This window comes from Athene noctua, chromosome 24 (genome assembly GCF_965140245.1).
Source record: "Athene noctua chromosome 24, bAthNoc1.hap1.1, whole genome shotgun sequence".
Classification (NCBI taxonomy): Eukaryota; Metazoa; Chordata; class Aves; order Strigiformes; family Strigidae; genus Athene; species Athene noctua.
The window spans coordinates 929,356-949,643 of record NC_134060.1 but is presented as its reverse complement, the minus strand read 5'-3'; the positions used below and the strand labels follow the sequence as shown (position 1 = coordinate 949,643).

General features: G+C 52.2%; 1 protein-coding gene across 2 annotated transcripts in view; it reads right to left on the bottom strand.

The window, feature by feature from the left end:
- The window catches only part of GRIK3 (glutamate ionotropic receptor kainate type subunit 3), a 118,356-nt gene that overhangs the window by 19,269 nt on the left and 78,799 nt on the right, over positions 1-20,288 (bottom strand). The window contains exons 8-11 of one of the 2 annotated variants that reach the window (XM_074926400.1): positions 19,123-19,230; positions 15,284-15,397; positions 10,688-10,891; positions 1,981-2,204 (exon numbers count right to left, since the gene is read on the bottom strand). In XM_074926400.1, coding sequence (XP_074782501.1) covers positions 1,981-2,204; positions 10,688-10,891; positions 15,284-15,397; positions 19,123-19,230 — 650 coding nt within the window. Of the gene's footprint in view, positions 1-1,980; positions 2,205-8,282; positions 9,263-10,687; positions 10,892-15,283; positions 15,398-19,122; positions 19,231-20,288 lie in introns of those variants that run through there. The other variant, XM_074926401.1, reaches the window with a different exon arrangement.

Genomic DNA, 20,288 nt, shown 5'->3' with positions numbered 1-20,288 from the left:
CAGTCCCCGACACCGGCCCAGGGGCTTCGGCTGGGGCAGGACAAAGCCGGCAGCAGCGTTTTGCTGAACTGTCCCACATTTTGTGCAGCCTCAGCCGGTGCCTGCCTCGGGCTGGGGCTCGGCAGGGCAGAACGGGCAGGAAGGGGGAGCGATGTGTTAATGGCAACGTGGCTCTCATCCTCTTCCACACCAGCACGGTGGTAACAAGTGCTACCCCTGCGGTGTGTTCGTGCTGCGCTGAGCTGCCGCTGGGCTCTGTGAGCCGGTGGTGGTGCTGCAGGAGCAGGGGGCAGATGTGGCGTGGGGCTGTCCGTGCCCGGGCAGCTCCTGAGGGGTCTTGGGCAGTGCCCGCAGCCCTGGCGTGCGGCCCTCTGACAGCGCGGGGCTGCAAGGGCCGGGGAGAGCCGCTGCCATCGCAGTCTTGAACGTGGAGGGGCCTTCCGTGTCCTCTGAGAGAGAGGCGCAACCTCTCCGGCTCTGCACCTCTGCAGAGGGAGGCTGGGGGGATGTAGCTGCTTCGCCATCCCAGATGGTTTGGAGCGCTAATGCTGTCTGCTAAGCTGAGTTTACTTTGACAACTGCTGTTATGTGTAATTAGGATATTACACAGTAAACTCGGGAAATCATCTCTAAATGCCTCCATGGACCTGAGGGATGCAAAAAATTGCAGATTTGTTGTAATAGGAGGGTTAATGGATTCTGGTTGCCGCAGTTTCGTATTTAATCTTTACTTTGACTATCTGATTCACGGCAGTGGATTAGACAGAAGCTGGTTTCTGAAGGATGCTCTGAGGAAAGTACAGCAGAGCCACCCTTGGGGGAAGCCCCAGTCCGAGGTGTGGGGTCAGCAGGGGGCTTTCTGAAGGCACCACTGGCATAACTTGAACTGGAGGGAATGAGAAACAAGTGTCTAACTGCAGACTGTGCTTTGGAAACTTCCCCGGGCACGGCGTTCATGCAAAATATTTAAACATTCAGTGAGGGCTGTGCGTGGCCAGGGAGGGTGGCTGCCTGGCAGGAGGGATTCAAGGGCTTTGTTTTGGTTTGAAAAGGTGGAATCACATATTGAGAGCAGCCCTGGACTCTGCGTCTCATCAAAGACTCTGTGAAAGTAATAACACATGCAAATGTATGCAAATTCCACCGATTTTAAATATAGAGGTTTAAAACATGCTAATTAGATGCATATTAATTTTGTAAACAGACACATTGTCTGATCCGTAGCAACAGCTTTTCCATTCTTTTGATATAGGGAAGGGTTTGTGAGAGCTCTGCTGGTGGAGGGTTCAGGGACAGGAGCTGGAAATGGTGCAGGACACGGAGCTTTGTGTCCAGGACACGGCGGAGAGGCTGGGCTTTTCCTGGAGGGGGTGGGCAAGAAGTGACCTGACAGGAGCATGAATGGTGAACAATACAGAGCAGGAAAATCACCCTTCATTATACCAGGGAGGTGCTAATGAAATGGAAAGGCAACAACATTTCTAAAATCATAAAAGAAGGTGCATTTAAAAATTCTTTTGTACTGGAAGTCTGCTAAATCTGTGGAACTGCCTGCCCTGATATGGCAGAAGAGGCTTACAGGTTTATGTTAATAAAGCAAACACACACAAGCACATTTAGTACGGTAAAGCGGTACGAAGGATGTAACACAGGCTCTAGCTAGTGGGGAAGGAAGCACGTTTCCCCTGCGGAGAGCCCATGTTTGATTTTCACCCTGGGGTTTGCATCCCCTCTGCAGCCACGCGGAGATACAGGTCCGAAAGAGAACAGGGCAGGGGAGCGACCCCACGCCGGGAGACCCGCCTGCCTTTGGGTAATGGACCAAAAGCAATTTCCTTAATGCCAGGGGTTTAATGCCGTGGCTCCCACTGGGTGCTTGGGTCCCCGCGACACACCGGGCAGCAGAAGGGATGTGAGCGCGAGGAGGGTGTCTTGTCGCACGGCAGCAGATGTGGCGGGGTGGCACCGGCGTCCCCTTACCTGGCTATGACAAACAGCACGCAGCTGACCCCCAGGTAGGCGAGGAGGATGTACATCCAGATGTCGGGAGACAGGGGGTTGAGGAAGGAGAACACGCTGGGGTTGGTCCCGTTGGGCTTCCGGTACAAGATGCTGACCCCCAGGGTCATAAAGGGCTTGGAGAAGTCTATCGCTTTCTCCCGAACGTGGGTGATGGTGAGAGGAGCAACGGCCAGGTCAGCTTTCTGCGTGCAACACAGAGGGGGAGAGAGAAACAGCGTTAGAAACCGAGGTGCTTCCATCCCCAGAGAGACGCCCCCGGCAGTCACGCTGCAGTAATGGGCCAAAACACCCCCAAAGCGCAGCCCTGGGCTTCCCCCCTCCCTTCGCACAGGGGGTACCTGTGCTGCCAGAGCCCCGCTGGGTCTCCTGCCCCCTCCCTGGCGCAGGCAGGGCCCTCTGCCTGGCCCAGGCTGGGCTCCGTGTAGCTGCTTCCCTCCAGACCCGCCGTGTCCCTGCACGGGCGGACACAGAGCCGCGGCAGAGCCGCTCCGCGGGCAGCGTTCCCTGCGCTCTGCTCCAGAGCCCTGGGGTGCGGACCTGGCCAGAACACCTGAGGTAGGGCAGGTGGGGCTGACCCGGCCTGCTCCAGGCAGTACAGACTCTTCTCATCACCTAAACAACACCCAGCACAGATCCAGGGGCTGCAGAACACACGGGGCAAGGCTCTGGGGGCCGCCCGGTGTTACCATCCTAAAGAGAGTTGTGCCAGATCTAAACAAGTGGGCTGTCGTTTGCTGATCTGTGACTGTCACTGCTTGGATCTTTGGCTGATGTTAGCTAGTGAAATGCAGCACAGGCAGCCGAGGGATGTTACAGTCTCCCCAGCTTTTGCCCAAGTGCAGTGAGCTCATTCTGGTAGGCTCCTCTAAAATGGTCAGAAGAAGGATATTTTACAACGGTATAAAACGTCTGCAAATCCTGGCTGTGCTGGCTTCTTGCCACAGAACTCTACAACAGGGAGTTTGCTGTGTGCAAATCCCACCGTCTGCAGATGGTTTGGTTTTGTTGGCCTTCGTTTCGATGTTGCTGGAAGAGGAGAAAGTCGCTGAGGGAGGCCACTCCAGAGTGAAGTTGCAGGAAGCAATGTTGTAGCAGCGTGAGGCAAAAGGTTCAGTTTCTTTCCCCTCAGTCGACTTGAGGATGCGAGAGGCTCGCTCAGAGGAAGCCGAGGCATGGGGTGGGGTGGGAGCGCCCGCCTGGGCACTGCTCATGCTTCCGCTAATTAATGGTGGACTTCACAGCTCGTGGTGCTGGAACCCTCTGAGCTGCACGAGGAGCTTCAGCTGAGCATAGTTTTCATCCTGTCTTCTTGTAAGAATTGCGATTCTTTCTGTTATTTCTGTCATCAAATAATTTCTATGCTAGATTCAGTGAGCGACCACATTCAACCTCTTCCTGTTGGTTACGAGCTGCATTCATTCCTCTCACTAAACATTCATTTAGGTTCTTAAAAAAACCTTAAATAAATACGTCCAAGGCTACTTCAATGTCAGCTGCCTTGCCTGGGGTTTGCAAATCACTCTTTTGGTATCACTGACTTCAGAGGAAACGCAGGCACATAAATTAGGTTTCTGAAGTTGAGCAGTACCTCCCCCCGTGCCAGGTGCCTAACATACCCGTGCAGGATTTATTTAACATCTGGTTCTGAAAATTAAAATTCTAAACTAACCAGGAGTGATAATTACCTAGAGATACAGTGGATTTGTCATGACTTGCAAACTTTAAATCAATATTAGCTGCCTCGCTAGAACATGCTTTACTCCAACAGAAACTATAGGTTCGCTGTAGAAATTGGTGAAGGTCTCTGGCCTGAGTTGTGGAGGAAGGTCAGACTAATGATCTCATTTGACCTTGCAAATCTGCGAGGAAAGTAAGTGGGATATTTCTAAATAAAGGAATCTGGGCTCTTTTCTATGAGAGTTTCTACATGAGCTTTTATCCATTACATAGGTGTGTGTGAAAGGGGTCTCCCCTCCAAAGAAGGAGCTTTAGAGATCCTGAACAGAGAGTTTCAGGAATTCTGTAACAAGGGTACAAATGAGGGTTTTTTTCTAACACGGTTCTTCAGCTGAGCCCTGGTTGGTTCCCTTCCCTTCTCACTTTCCAAATGGAAATACATGTTTAAATCAGCTTGGTACAGAAGGTGTCCATTTGAAGCACTGGTATTTGCCAGAACCTAGAGCGAACGGGAGCAGTATTTTCCCAGTGAGCCCTTTTGTTGCCGCTGTGGGACTGATGGAAGCAGAAGGACAGTTGGTGGTTAGCAGGGGACAGGCCGTGCTGGCTGCCCGGCTCGAGCTGGTGAAGTTCTGCACGGCGGAGCAGGGGCTGGTGAAGTTCTGCACGGCGGAGCAGAGGCTGCAGCCTTGGCAGCGTCCTGGCAGAGGATGCCCGGTGGGTTTGCAGCTCGGCTGCTCTCCCCACGTTACAGCACACGGGAGGATTTTGGCTCATCGGTCTCCAAAGTCACAAGGCAGAAATGGCAAAAGGAATGCAGCATTCCAGCTCCTCCATCACTTCTGTGTGGGTGTCCTGACTTCAGAGGGAAAACCGAAGGAGATATTGAAGGATTTGGCTGTGGATTTTTCTGAAGGAGGAAACAAATGAGCAGTTCTGTGGTCAGTGCTCACTAGCAACTGCCTGTCTGAAAGATCCGAAGCCAAATTTGTCAAAATGATATAGCAAGCTAAATAACAGCTAGGACTTTATGCTTTACCACAGAAAATGAAGAGAGAGAAATCTGCATGGATGCCCAAGGATCAAAAGGCTTTTAGTGCAGAAATAAAATTTTACTGTGCCATTTTAGCAGCTCCTGTGATTTGATCACAGCCCCGTGTCCTTGGCAGTAAATGTCACACAGAGGCAGAATGGAGCGTGTTTTAGGGAGCCCAGTCTGGTGTGGTGTCCTGAGCTATTAAAGGCAGTACAGGGCTGCACTTCCATCTCCTTTTTATCAATGCAGATTTTACTGAAGGTGGCCTCTAATTAAGGGTTTGCTGACTGAGAGGATCTAAATCAAAACCACCAAGGATGAAGCTTTCATTTGTCGTGCTCTGACATTAAAAACTGGGAAGTCAATTATCAGGCCCTGACTGCTTCCTTCACTCAGCCCCAACTTCTACGCTGTTGCACAGTAAGATGGGTTTTATTAAAAATGAGGAATTATAGCAAGTGCCAGTAGCTTAAAGGCCCTTGTCCAGCAAAACCACTTAAGCACATGCTTCTGTTTTACTGGAGCTTGCACACCTTCCAAGTCTTATGTATGTTCTTAAGTGTTCTGCTGAATTGAGGCCAAAAAGATGAATTTTGCCAAGACGGCTGCACAGCAAATGCAGACACTTCTCTGACACACCTCGAAGGGTTTGGATTTCCTTAGTCACCCAGTGTTACAGCATTTTCACTTGGGTGGAATGATGCGAGTTTGCTGGGCGTTCAGTGGATGGAGGATCGTATTCTCTGCAGAGATAATTGGCTTTTATCACAAAATGCTAAGTCTTATCTTCAAGTTCTCAGTTATCACGGGAATGTGACCCATGGGTCAGAACAGCTCTTGCACAGCCACGGTCACTGTGGAAACCTGCAGCGTCCGACCTCGGCCGGAGAAAAGCTGCGTGTGACGGCCAGTCACAGCAGAGCCCACACACAGCATAAGCGCCCGGATAAATATTGATTCAAGAAAATAAGCTGCCTCTGTGCTTATTTTGCCAATCTGAGTTAGGTATTTACATAAACTAATTATGTGTGTGTTGCCTGAGAGACAGGTAAATAGTGCATATTTTACTTATTTAATTGTTATTCAGGTGTCTGGCTGGCAGCAGCGACACTTTCATCCCTCGGTCTCTTTTGCCCCCGCCAGCGCTGGGGCTGCAGCGCTTTTCTGCTCTTCTGCTCCCACCTCCCTGCTTCAGGTCCCACCTCTGCCTCCTCCCTGCTTTGCTCGGTGGCTGTGCCGGGCTCCTGCAACCTGTGCCCCGCGGCTCTGCTCCCGCATCCTTCTCCATCTCTCCCTGCTGCGGAGCCACCCCGGGCGTCCTCGGGCAGAGGCGTCGCGGAGCGCAGGGGGATGCTGAGGCACAGCCGAGGCAGCCGGGCTCTCTCGCAGCCCGTGGCTGGTAGCTCGGAGGCCAAGGGGCTGCTGCTTTAGCAGGCTCTGCCGAGAGCCCTGGGCCCACAGCCCTCCCCTCTTGCTGGCCAGGGATAGGAAACCACTTGGCGTGAGAAGTGATGCTTGAGGAGAGGGAGGTTGTGCCCAGCAGCATCCCGGACGCGCCTCCGCCTGCCCCGTGCTCAGGGGTCAGCGTTAATTGTCTGACTCCAGCTCTTAATGGCTGCTCTTACAATTTCAGTCCTAATTTAGACGTATTTTTTGCCATTGAATTTATTTAATATCGGTGGTGAATTAAGAACAGATATCAGCATGGAGAACCTAGCTGTAAGCCGAAGAGGAGAAATCAGGACTGTGAAGTCCTGTTGGGCCTCTTGTAATCTTTTCTTGAGAGAGGGAACTGCCATTAATTGTGTCTAAGGGATGTCGAAGGCTGCAGGATCCCAGGGAGAACGGCTGTTTTTTTCAGAGACGAGCCCTGTCCTTCGAGCTGCTGGCAGGTGAGAGACCTGCAGGAGCTGGCAGAGGCTGGGGCTCCCGGCGTACGCTCGGGTGTGCTCCCACCCCTGACCAGTAAATGTGGATCCACCAACCAACGACGCTGAGCACAGAAGGAGGAGGTGCAGCCAGCAGTTTGGGCTTCTTCCCATCTCCTCCCTAATGCCGAGTTCCTGCAGCGTTTGAACAAGAGATGGAGGATGCTTCGGCCACAAAAATCAGTTTTTCCCTGTTCCTGGCCCAGTGGCTTCCAAATGAAGCCCCAGTTCATGACACCTGACATAAACATCCACCAGTGCAGGAACATTAATGCGGATGTGGCAGCGTGATGCAATATGTATTTCTGCAGAATTTACTGTCAATAAACGCCCATTTATTGTGAAGGTGTTAAATCAACTGTCATAAATCGTCCCTAAGGGTAGATATTACATCTTCTCTATAGTTACCATTGGCAGGGATTTCCATTAGAAACCCTATTATTTCTCGTACCTTTTTTATTCCCTCATGAAGTTTCAGATTGAATGGAAATTTGATAGGCACTGTCTCAGCAGAAGACAAGTTTTATTTGTGAACAAGTTTGTGCAAAATGTCCAGAACAACTCATTCTGCTGGTTTTATGGGATGCTGCCCACAAACAATAGGGAAGATTTGCAGGCATTATTTTGCCAGGCAAGTAGAATTTATAAATCAGAATGGATGGGCCACACTGCACAGTGTAGTTTTGCTTGTATCAGTAATAATTTCTGTGAATAGACATCAATAACAGTTAACTACTGATGAAAGGAGATCTGACAGTTGCCAGGTTCCCCGTTTATCATGGGTGCAGGGCACAGGCGCTTCTCTGTGTCACCTGGGCGCCCCCGACGCCGGCGCTGGGAGCGTGTTCAGCTTTCCCAGCCCATCTGATGGAGGCTCCTCAGCACCAGTGGCCAGGGAGCGCGACAATAAACAACAAACTGCGGGGAGGAAAGAGTCTAGTTCTCCAGGGAAGGGACTGAACTCCCTCAACACGGGGATGTTTTTGTGAGGAAGGACGAGCAGGCGATGAAAGGCGGCGGGGCAGGGCTCTGCATCTAACCACACGGGGCTGGCTGCTCCAGATCTGCTGCTGGGGAACTGGAAGGCAGGGTCATGCTGTGAGCTGCTCTCATTGCTGTTGCTTTTCCTGTTTATGCTTAAGGCCAAACTAGAGACAAAGTAATTGTACAAAGGATCACAGCCTAAGGCATTTCTGCCTGCGGCCAGGCCTGTCTGGATGAGACAGGACAGGGGAAGGCGGGTGATGCGAGACTCCAAAACAAGCCGTGAGAGCTCGCTGGGTAGCCAGCCCATCCTCCGTCACAGGCGCTGTGATTTACACCATCACCCCCAAAACGCGGCGTGCACCTGCCTGCCGCTGCGCCCGGCTCCTCTCTGCCCAGCCCAAGCATTGCCCGGCCCAGCGCAGGGCGGCCCCTTGCCTTGCCCATCTCCTTTTCACCGAATTTCAGCCTCGGATCGGGCTATTCCCGGTGTGCAGAATCTGCCACCCCCCGGCTCTCAGACCTTCCGAGTGACAACTGTCACCGCTTCAGCCTCTTCTCTCACCTCTGGAGCCCCTCTCCTGCGCCCAGGACGTGCGGCCAAGCCTGTGCCTCAGCTCAGCCCACCAGAGCTGGGGTGTGGCAGCACTGCGGGGGCTCTGCTCGCAGGGTTAAGCGCGTGTTCAGCACTGCACAGACTCTGCGCGGAGTTCATCCTGGCCTGGGTGTCTGGGCCTCACAGAACCCTTCCTGCCTTATGCTCCCACTTGAATGATCCCAATTCTTTTATGAGAAGGAGACACCAAATATGGAGGAAAACCAGCCCGGATACCAAACTCACAGTGCAGGCTGCCCTGTTTTCTTCACTACAACTTTGTTTGAATGCTGCCTCCAACACTTTTCCTACTAGGTGCAAAGTAAGTTTGAACTTTCCCATTGCAAAGTGCCAATCAGTTGTTCCTTTCCCCACACGATTTGAAGACGCTTTGCTGCTGAGGAAGGGCCCCATCTGGTTGCAGTTTCACTTTTTAATGCTTTACATAAACACTGCTATAAAAAGCAATGACATGCAGATAAAGAAAATAATGGCTTCATGTGGGGTTTGGGCAATGGTTATAAATCACTCCAAGGCACGCACCCAGCCACACCTGTTAGAGTTCAAACTCGATGCTACAGTAAAACTTGCAAGAAGAGGGGATTTGGTCCTTCCTGTTGCTGCATGTTTGCTTTTTCAATAGTTACCCAAGAAACACTTTAATGCAGGTTGACCAGGATTTTCCTGTAACTTGCTGAGGTCGTTCCCCACAGCCGCTCCCCGGTCTGTCTCCTGGAGCTGACCGCAGCTTTGGGAATGGCTGAAAAGCCTCCCGAGAGCCCTGCCACATCTTGCAGGACGCTGGAAGTGACATGGCTCGCACTAAGTGACGGTCTGGCTTCTATTCCCGATAGCTGATGTCCCGCTTTGGCGATCGAGGGCCTGATCCTGCCTGCGCCAGGCGCCTCCCGGAGCGGCAGAGCGCGGATCTCTTCCGCGGGGACGCTGTTGCGTGTCTAACGTAGCAAGGCTGGTGAGGAAGAGACTATGAAATCTCTGTTTTGAAGTGTATGGATCTTTCTGGAAGCGAAAGTACAAAGGTGGGTTTCCCAGCCTGTGGCGTGTTCCCCTGTGAGACGCAGCGTCCTGCCCCCCCAGGGCTGTCCTTGCGTGCCCTTGCCACCCCTCCCGCCTCTCGGGGCTGAGCCATCTAAGGACTGCAGCGCTCCTCGCACACTGATTAAGCATCGCTTTGTCTCTGTAAGGGACGTAACGTTATCATCTGCGTTTTACAGATGGAGGAAGTATTGCACAGAAGCATCTTGTCCAATGTCATTTAGGGCAGACAAGCCAAATCCGGAAGCACAACCTAGATCCCCCAGCCCCGGCTCCGCGTCTCCCCGCCAGACAATGCGCTGTTATCTGCTCACAGCGCAGCCCATTTACTGAAGTGACTCACCCAGCAAATACATTCTTCTCACATGAACTGTAAGAGCATCACAGCTGCTACGTACGTGGGATTATTTTTGTCTCTTTTCTGCTTAGGCGATGTTTTCAGAATGTAGCCAGGAACCTGAGAGGCGGTCCAAGGGCTGCACCACTCGAGCAGGACAGTGAGGAGCAGAGCTGTGTTGCAGCTCTAGGACTGCTTATGCTGCTGCCCGTGCTGCAGAGATCACAGATCAATTCTGCCCTGATCTCTTCTTCCCAAGACCTTTTCTGGTTTTCATAAAAACATCAGCTTTCCTCACCTCCCTAACTGGGCTTCTGGGATCACAGGATGTGCTGGAGGCAAAATATCTAATTAGGAAACTGAGCAACCTCTGGCTGCGTCGAGGTTTCAGACTAGGTGACGTTTTGGTGGCTGCGAGAGTAAAGCTGCCACGACAGTTTCACTGGTGTTTAATGGGCTTTGAGAATGGCCGTGGAAGGAAAAGCACAGCTGCTCTGTGGCAGGGGGAGCTCTGTGTCCCAGGAGATTTTAGAAAATAGGCTGCGGTTTTTGTTTTTTTTTTAAAAAAGGGTATTAAACGGTCCCCTGCACACCTGCTCTTGCAGTCTGGATGCATCATCTGGATTCAGCTGGGCTGTGTCTGGGACACGTCAGGGGCCCTGAGCCACCTCCGTGTTGTGCCCTGGCCCATGTTTGCCAAGGGCAGAGCAGCAGCGTCCTCGGGGGATGAGAGAGGACACGCTGCCTGTGGCCGGGGAGCTGGCATGCGGCCGGCCCCGCAGGAGCCTCGTCCCTCCTCCCTGCGTGCCCAGCCCGCATCCCGACGGCGGGCAGCAGCCCCGCGGGGAGAGTATGCGCCTGAAGCCACGGAGCCCGTTTCTGTACCGTGAGAATGTCCGTTTTCAGAAGCTCCAAATGAATATTTGGAAGAGGCAGACAAAGAGACAAACGGTGCGAGGCAGAGCCCGGGTGGGGCGAGGAGCTCGCTGCGAGCGGTGGGCACCCGTCCCACCCCAGGCGGGAAGCCCCGGGGACAGCCGGGCCTCACTCACGTGGTCGATGAGCTCCTTGATCATGCCGTTCCACTGCCCCTTCTCGTCCTGCGCCCCGTATTTCCCGTCCTCCACCAGCCGGATCTCGTAGGTGAAGCCCAGAATGATGGCCAGCTCCTTCAGGAGGTCGATGCAGTAACCCTCAAAGCGGTCGTTCCCGAACAGGGCCGTGTCGGACTTACGGAACATGACAAAGGGCTCTTCCTGCACATGGAGGGCAAAAAGTCCCCATTAAGGGTCAGCTTGGTCCCAGCTCCCACCCGAGGCCCAGCCACCCCTGCGGGTCAGCCTGAGCTGCGAGGCGCAGGCTCTCCAGGCAGGGTTGGCACCGTGACATGTTGGGAATAAATTAACTTTGCACAGTACATCAGCTAATTAGCAACCTTGTTTACCCCACAAAATTTAATTTTGTCTCTTCTGAGCAGCCAACTGTTTTCCATTTGGTAGGATTTCAGGGAGAAAAATAACCATTTCATGCTCTGAAAATGGAGAGTGTAGAGAAACAATAAAAGAGGGGGGGACAGATTCAACCCCGGTCCTGCACGGCAGCAGCGCAGCCGGCCCGCACTGCAGTACCTGTTGTTCGCTGCAGATACAGGGCGAGGGAGCCGTGCGTGGCTGGTGCCCAGCCCAAAACGCTCCCACTCCAGCTCACTCCCCACTTCAGCTCACTCTCCTCTTTGCCAGCACTCGCTGATGGGATCTGGGGCCCCACAGCTGCCCAGGGAGAGTTTCTGCCGTCTGCCGTGGGAAGGTTGGGGGGGTGTCTTTAGTCGCAGCAGTGCCAAGCGCCAGCACAAGTGAAAAATAATGAATAAATTGCTGTGCAGCAGGCTTTGCCCTCCAGATCCCTGCCTCTTTAGTGGAGACTGGCAAATGAAGTTAGCCAAGACACAGCAAACTGCACAGCCCTTTGGTGACTATCAGGCTTGGGCAGTCACCGAGGACGAGGGACGCTGGGGAGCCCGAGGGAGAAAACATGTAGAGGACAGATGGAAATGGCAAAAGATGGTGGGCAGCAGGGAAGAGCTAGAAGGCCGGGGAGGGTGAAGTATCAACAGCAGCTGATGCGTGGCTTGAACCGAAGGTACCTGCAAGGCTACGGTCCTCGCCCGCAGGGTGGCCCGCGAGGGGAGGGCTCACCTTTTGCTCGGGCGAGCGAGCCATGTTACTGGGATCCCTGTGGTATTGCACAGGGCTGGGGGGGCTTGGGGTCGTGGCGGGGAAGGTCTGGAGTCCCAGTCAGGGCAGGACTGAGATGCCCGGTCTGGGGGAGCGCAGGGACCCTGCCCCAGGGAGTGCACCCGGCAGGGGCCCCGGGACCCAGCGCAGGGCTGGGCCAGCCTCTGCCCTGGGAGACCTCTGCCAGCCCGGGGGCAAGTGGGCAGGAGGTGCCTGCTCGGCCCCAAAGCAGGGTAGGGAGGGGACGAGAGAGCACGTGAAACTCAATTTGCAGAATTGTAAAGCAAAACTGATACCATTACGCCTATAGAGTTTAGCTTGGCGTGAGCAGCTTGGTTAAATCCTCCTCTCCCTGGCCTCCTCCTCGGCTTTCTTCTCTGGAATTAGTGCTCTGTTTGTGGATCAGCTGAATCTATGGATCTTGATATAAATACACCGGCTCCAGAGCAGCCATAAAGCACTATTAATTTGGGGAAGCGCTGTAGGGATTACATACATATTTAACAGCCGAAGCACTGAACATTAGGACGCCACTCGCTTCAGTAATGTATCTGCAGGTCTCAAACATTTCCTAGGGGGTAATTCTGAACTCTGTGAACCACTTATTCACGGACTATTTCACAATTTATTACTGAAAATGGCCAGACATCCAATTCACAAGCTCTCTCGGTTTGCTAATCGATTTCTCAGTGAAGGTGCCCTCAATTTCATAACTTCACAGTTCCCATATTGCTTGGGGAGAGTGGCGCTGGCTGCTGGGGTAATATTTCTCTTCCAACAAGTCACTGCAATATGATCAAAAGGGGAAAAAATAACCTTTCATGCTTTTCCTTTTAAAGGTTCCTCCTATGGCTTTTCTACAATCATTTACACCAGTGCAAAAGTATAAAGAGGTGTTACAAATGCACATGAAATTTTGGGTTGTATTTTCTTTTTTAGAATCCAGTATATGAAAATGCAATTATTGCAGAACTTGGATCTAAACACATTTTCTCCTGCGGGCAAGGGAATTGCAGGATAGCTTTGGTTTCGAGGTAGATACCCTGTGGCACGTGTGCAGGCCCAATGAACGACACAATTAACAGGAACTGATCCCACCCTCGTACATTGTGTAATTTGTACATGCTTGTGGAGTACGAGATGAAAATGCTGCCTGAAAGAAGCCTGTCAAAGGCAGATGGCTGACAGGTCTCCTCCTGGCTCCATCATTTTGCATTACGCTGTGGTCTTTGAGGTACGGTGATTATCGCACCCTAGACACAGACGTTTCCACAGCTCTGGCCATGCATCTCACTCCTGACAAGATGCATCTTTTCTGGTTTCCCTCAGGCCTCTCCGTCTGCCCCCACCGGTGTTCCAGGCCTGAACTGCTGCCCTTCAGCTTCCCGGGCTCTCAGTGGGGGCAGCTCTGTTGCCGCCTGTGGAACCATCTCACCCCCCCAGCGCTCCCAGCTGTCCCAGCCCGGGAGTTTTCCCCAGTGTGCCGCACGCAGCTCTAATTAAAGAGAGCGGGGGAAGAGGAGTCATTACGCAACTTCTGGGGAGTTTTATCCACCCGCAGTGCAGGTTGAACAGTTCCCCTGGAGCTGAGACTGAGCCTCCACCTGGGAGTGACCTGATGTGATGTGTTATTCATGTTGCCCTAAAAGCAGCACTTTAGGTTGCCTTGCTAAAACGAACTAAACCTGACATGACAGATCTCTCCATTTGGCCAGTTAGAAAAATACTACCTAAATTTCCGCTTTCTGAACACACCGAGAATCCTTAAATGCCAAAGGAAAAGAAACCAACCGAGCTGTGTGTGTACGGTGCCTGGGTGCACACTCGCTGCTGCAAGGGTCTCAGCAGGAGCAGCCCTTCCCTCTGATGCATGTTGAATGGTTTAAGTGCCTTGTGCTCTGTCACTTCTCTGCTCCTGCAGTAACTCCTGATGCGAGGATTCATTTCAGTGACTGTAGCCAGTGGGGAACCGCTGCTGCCACGGGGACCTGTGCAGGCTCCCCTCTAAGCACGACCCATGGCGGGACTGACATGGCAGAGAACTTTTGGACTGGGAAGGGAAGGAACTTTTCCAGTGGTGAGATGTGGAAGCGGCGTGTTCCTCAGCATAGTCCATGAGCTAAGCCTGTCCCTGACTCGGGGAGAGGGACCTCAGTGGAAGAGTTTCACTGGAACAGCTACTGTGTGGTGAACGGGAGGTTCGTTAGGCGAGTGGCTAATTTGCAAGGAAGCAGCAGCGTCTGTGTTTGGCTCACATTCTGCCTGCTCCCATCCTGCTGACCCCTTGCTGAGGGATACAACACCTTTGGTTCCAGCCCTGCTTCTGCCCCAGACCGGGAGTTTCCTATCTCTGTTCTCTGGGCGCTTTCTTGGTCCCGTTCCTGCCACGGTACAAACCGTGGCTCTGTCAGGTCACATCATTTCGGGAAGGGAGGGACGTCAGGAGGGTCACACTGCTCTGGACTGGGGAATGCATCCCCAGCTGGCTCTTTACCATCTCTACCTTTATGTTCCCTGAAAATATCAAAGACAAAAGGGCCGGAAAATTTCCATAGGCAAACCCGTGATTCAGGCCCAGTTGTGGGGAGGCTGTCCAAGGGTCGATATTTTTTGTTGCTTCTTAGTGACATGCCCTGAGCCTGCACTGTGTAATACAGCCATACAGAAACCAACGCCACTAGTCATAATTCATTAGATAGTAAATAAAAATTCATTCTGATCTGATGCCTGCCGTCAAATCCAATAGCAAATGCAAGAGCAAAATGCAGCGTGACAGTTGGAAGCGGAGGAGACCTGTTAAGCAACCGTGGTGTGCTGGATAACGGCATTACTCTTAGCTAGTTTATCAAATATGTACTCAAGAGGGGGAAAGAAACACGATTGTCACAGCTAAGCCGGGGTGCCTGGTTGTTGTCAGTATTTTCTCCGTCAGACGCTGCTGTCTGCGACGCCGCCCATCTGACAGCGCCTGCCCTGGGCCACCGCCTGCCCCTGGGCCACCGCCTGCCCCGGCGCTGGTGGTAAACGGGCGACTTGGGGTGTCCTGGAGCTCAGCGCCCACAAACCTCCCGCACCCTCCAGCAGGCAGGGAGCGAGCAGGGACAGGGCACCTGGCCAGGCAGAGCTGCCATGGAGGAGCTCGGCGGGGACGAGCAGCAGCGTCCTGGGCACAGGGAGCCCGCGCAGCTCCAGCTGGCCCGTGGCAGCCTCGCTGGCTGCCAGCCCGCTCGGGTCAGCTCGGTGCTGGGGCATGGCCATGCCCTGCTGAGCCAGCCTGCTCGCAGGGGCTCCCTGTGCCCTTGCTCGGCTTTCCAGAGGGACTTGCAGATCTGTGCTGGGATCTGCTGGGAGTTCTCAGAGGTATCGGATATCCCTGAGATCTGTGGGTGGAGGAAAAAGACGGGTGTGTCCTACCAGGACAGTGGTGACAATTAGCGATCTGTTGCTCAGCGAGTCTGTGACGTTAGGCCCTCGTCCTTTGGAAATTTCTGTGATGTTCAAGCCATCAGAAGGGCTCCACTCTCCAACCTGAAACGAAGCAAGCAAACACCGTGTCAACACCCAGCTTACATTCCTCACTTGCTCTCAGCGTCCTACTGGCCTGGGAGATGGAGCCTCCTTCTCTCATCTGCAGTAAACAGAAACAAGGCTGAAATAATCATCTTGCATCACCTAAGCAGAAGATCGGCATTAACTTCAGCTGCAGGTCGCTCCAGCTGCAGACGTGTCATAACCAGCCCCTACGCTGCCCTCTGAGGCAGGTGCCTGAAGGAAGGTGCCACGATGACTGGAATGTAGGGGCTGAGTGAGCGGTTTGCAAAGGGGCCGTGTAGAGCGAACGGCCAAACCGTGCTCGAGAGTTAACTCTGGGCAAGGATAAAGCAGAACAGAATTAAAACCCCACAAATACTAGACTGTTTTCTTTCCTTTTTATTTTCCCACCAATTCACTTTGGTGGGGAGAATTAAAAATGACGAGCTCTGCAAATCCCTGCAGGGACTGTTCCTGCGCTCTGGGGTGTTTCTAACAGGTCCCCTTGGCGGGGCCCTGGTCACCCAGTCAGGGGAGGCCACCGCGAGGGGACAGCTCAGTCCTGGCAGCAAACCCGCGGGAGGGAATGGAGCAGACTTCCTCAGGCACGGGCACAGGCAGCTGTGTCCCTCTTTGGGTTTGAGGTGCTCTGGTTTTCTCAAGCTGTCAATTTTAATAAATTATTAGACTTCAAAGAAATCTATTGATCCAGAAACAGCAAAACACGTCCCTATTTAAGAGAAGTCATCGGGGCCACTCTGAGCCCGTTAACCTGATCTCCGCGGTGCAGGGGAGGCTTTGGAACGAACTTTGAAGGCAGAACTGGCTGCAAGACTGTGACGGTGAGGTAAAATGTCCGGAAAGCTGGAGGAATAAAGGGTTGCTGCCAGTAAACAGAGCTGGGTGGCCATATATGACAGTGAGAAAAAACAGACCCCACATGGAAATGGGAACAGAACGATCCATCTGTAGGGTCAAAGTGTGAGGTGGGACTCAGTGAGAAACCAAAGGCAGACAGCTCAAACCCACTGGGGAGCCAGGAACTGCCAATATTTTATTTATTGCTCTTCATCCTCTTCCGCAGTCCAAGGGGAGAACTTGGTTTTACTGCATCCCCAAAAAGAGACTTTGTAATGAGCAACACTGCCTGGCAAAAAAAAAAAAAAAAAAAAAAAAAGTCATAAATTCTAGAAGAGTTGCCAAGAATTTTGTGAAAGTCTCTAAATATTTCAGGTGAAACCTAAGCAACCCCCCCATATCTCCCTTCGATCACAACAGCTGCAGTATCAAAAGATTATTGTTGTGCATGGGAAAAGAGAAGCAAGTTTAAGAGGCCCCTGCTAGCAGCACTGCAGACTCAGTTAACTATGCCTTGCTAAGTTTTCTTTAAGAAAATTAAATACATGGCACTTAAGACAGAATTAATCAGTTTAAAATATTAAAAGAGGAAAGAAAAAGGAAAAAAAGTGCATTAAGAGAACTGTGCAAGTCAGATAGTCAAACTACATGTAATTAGGTTTAGTTAATACTCCTGTAATCCCTGGAACATCCAGGAGGTATAAGGATCAGGAGTTCAATCCTAAAGCTCAGCAAACAGAAGCTATTATACATAATGCACAATCTGTAGGGGATTTGTTTGTAGTTTGGTGTTTTGTTATTTCAGATTAACCATTGACAGCGACCTAGCTTCAACAGAGATTTGACATCGATACTTCAAAACCCCTCTCGAGCTGTCAAGAAGCTTTCAAAAAAATAATAGCGGGACCCATGAAATCTCTGAATTCTTGGAGACAAGAGTCGAATGGCTGTACAGAGCGTGTATCGAGGTTCGGCGGCTTCTTCTGGGCTTTATGTGACGCACAATAGCAATAAATACAGCTGGTGCCAGCTATTCCCCAGTACACCTGAGGAGTATTAGTTTGACAGATAGATATTGTGGCTGTACTTAAACATTTAGATTCACACGGTATCCAAATCCACGTTTTTCTATTATTCTACCAACGCAGCTCTCTGTCAGGCCGTCGGTGCCGCTGTACTTCAGAAAGATGTGTTGGTCTTTTTTGGTTTAGACTCTATAAACAGATAGTTTGTAAAAAAGAAGTTGTCAAGCTACAAAAATCATCTCATGCTCGGTTCTTGTGAGAAGGTGGCGTCTTCCCCTGCTCCTCTCCTGCCTCGGCTGATCACAGCTGAGAGTGAAGGTCATTGGGTTTATTTGAAATGTTTTCTTTATTCTGTATTTGACACCAAAAGATACCCACTAGGAGTGTGCTGTGGTGACCTTGGGATTTTTTACATGAAGCGAAGAACTACTGCTGTGGTGCGAAAGCGTGGCAACGATTTCTTTCAAAGCGAAGGAAAAACAAACTGTAAAAAACGGGGGTGGGGAAGTCGAGCTGTTTGGTCCCAGGGAGCTTCGCCCCGAAGGATCTGTTCCCTCCAAACGGGGAGGGCTTGGTCCGAGTGCTGCCTCGGGGGCTGCCTACCTGCACGGGGTGATTAATTCCCCAGCCTTAACTGGAAAGGGCATCTGTGCATGTTGGGCCGCTCGCTGCCCGGTTAATTGAAAACTCCCTGTCCCTGCCCGGGCGGCCTCTCCCGCGGCTGCAGAACCTGTCTCCGTGCCCAGAGGTGACGGGACTCGGCCCTCGCTGCCAGGAGGCACCTGGTGCGTGTCGAGAAGCAGACTCTGCTCTAGAAAGGGATTTGCCGCCCGGGCGCCAACTTTCTCCTGTAAATCTGCGAGACACCTTTAGCAGAACGGGGACTCGGAATTCCTCCCAGAGGGCTCAGGCTCCGGAGCCCTCGGTGGCCTCGCGGGCCGGGTTCGGGGCCGGCTGGAGCCCAGCCCCTGGGCACCGCTCGCTGCATCCCCTGCGCAGAGCTGCCACTCGCTGCTCCCTGTGCCCTAAAGGGCTCTGCTCACCTTGGAACCGCGGTCTAGGAGCTGTAATGATTTGTATGTTGTCTTTTTTTTTTTTTTTTAAAAAAAAAGTAATTGAATAAAAGGAAATTAAATCCCCACAAACACCTGAGAGTCAGCTTTGCCCATCAGCATCGCATTTCTGCGCCCAGAGGAGGTTTCCACTCAGTAGGAGGATCTGAGGCTGCAGATTTTGAGCCGCGTCGCTTCTGGGTGGCCGGGCAGCAGGCGAGACCCCTCCAGCCAGGCAGGCTAAACTGCACTTTGCTTCTTTTACCATCCCTTAGATAACACCGGGCAGAAATAAATGAAAATACAGACTGCATCCCCCTCCAAAATGTAGGCTGTAATAAGCTGGTGCCATTTCCAAGCCTGAGGTAATTTTCATGGGGGGAAATCGCACCGAGATGATGCTTTCAAGAGCTGTTGCCTCCTCAGAGAAAAAAGCATTTGGTAAGCCAGCCCAGGAAGAGGGGCATGAGACAGGCTTTATTCCTTCCACTGCTGGCCTGGGCAAGGAGAGGTTAATGGCTGCTCAGAAAGTTTCTTCTGCTTCTAGCATCCCAGGAAAGTGCCACAAGCACTTCTGCAGCTAGTAACTGTAATCCCTCGTCGTCGCTTCGGGGCTAGTGAGTCATGGCTGAGCCATGGAAAAGGATCTGAGAAATCCCACAAAATAAATATCCTTTTATATAAAAACCAGAAAACCAGGAAACAATACAACCACCAACCATTATCTCTGTGGCCCGAGTATCAGAGTTAGACTAAGCCGTATGCAGATAAGACAAACCCTGCCTACCTTTTCAAGACCATCTTCTTTGAGGCTGATGATATCCAAATCGAAATCTGTCCGTAAACCACTAGTTTTATTAAAAACAATTCGTCCTGTTAATCCTTCCCACTGGGCCTGTGGAAGAGAGAAAAAGGAGCAGGGCTGTTACTTGGTATCATAAATAATCTTTTGCCCTCCACTGTATGTTCTTTTAATTAGTCCTTATACTGGTTCTTTCTCCCTAAAGAGCATGATTAATTAATAATCATCTCCGTCACTGTTCAGACTGCAGACAGAGCTGGAGATTTTAACTCTCTTGCAGTCTTTGCTACAATTTTTGTTCACACCTTTTGTGTTCGCCAGCTGTTGCAGGACGTGATGACTCAGTAGAAAACTGCTTGCATTTATCACGGTATCCTTGTGTGCCACGTTTATCCTTGTGGTACTGATAAATGCCGGGCTGCAGGGAGCCTGGATTTGGGACAACTCCAGTCAAGTTCATAAATAAACCTTTTTCGGTGTGAACCTGCTGATGCTTCCAAGGTGTGTGGAAGCTAAAATGTCCTGAACACTTCCCTCCCTCCTCTCAGGTGGAAAGGTGGAGCAGCAGAGCCCAAGAGCTTGTTATCAGGCTCCTCTGCTTTGAAAGAGGCACGGGAATGGCTGGGCCCCGTGTCAGTTCTGGGCAGCGTCAGCACGGGGCAGCTGGGGCTGGGCAAGCCCCGTTCCTGGAGATTGCCAGCACTTGGCTGGATGAGGTCCTGCACAGCCTGGTCTGACTTGGGAGCTAGTCCTGCTCTTAGGAGGAGCTTCATGGCTAGACTTAGTTCAACCAAGATTATTCTGTGATTCTGTTTTTTCTCCCCTGCACACTTTGCAGCACCACCAGCATGACTCTCTCTGATTTAGGAGGTGAGAGCCCCACGCAGCAGGCGCTGGTTGTGTCAGCAGAGCAGGGGGGACAGCGTGGGGCGCGGCGCCAGCTCTGCCCAGGGACAGCGGGAGGACGTGCCGCCAGTGCCCGGCCCGGGGAGGACGCTCCGTGGCAGTGCCAGGCTGCTGACATGGTTTATGCTTTGCAGTGGAGAGCTGGGACTCGGGCTCCTTCCCTCAGCAGTTCTGTGCGCGCTCCTCGATGATGAGTGTTTCCTTTATGGGTGGGGGAGCCTGAAGGACCCCGGTGTGATGCAGGT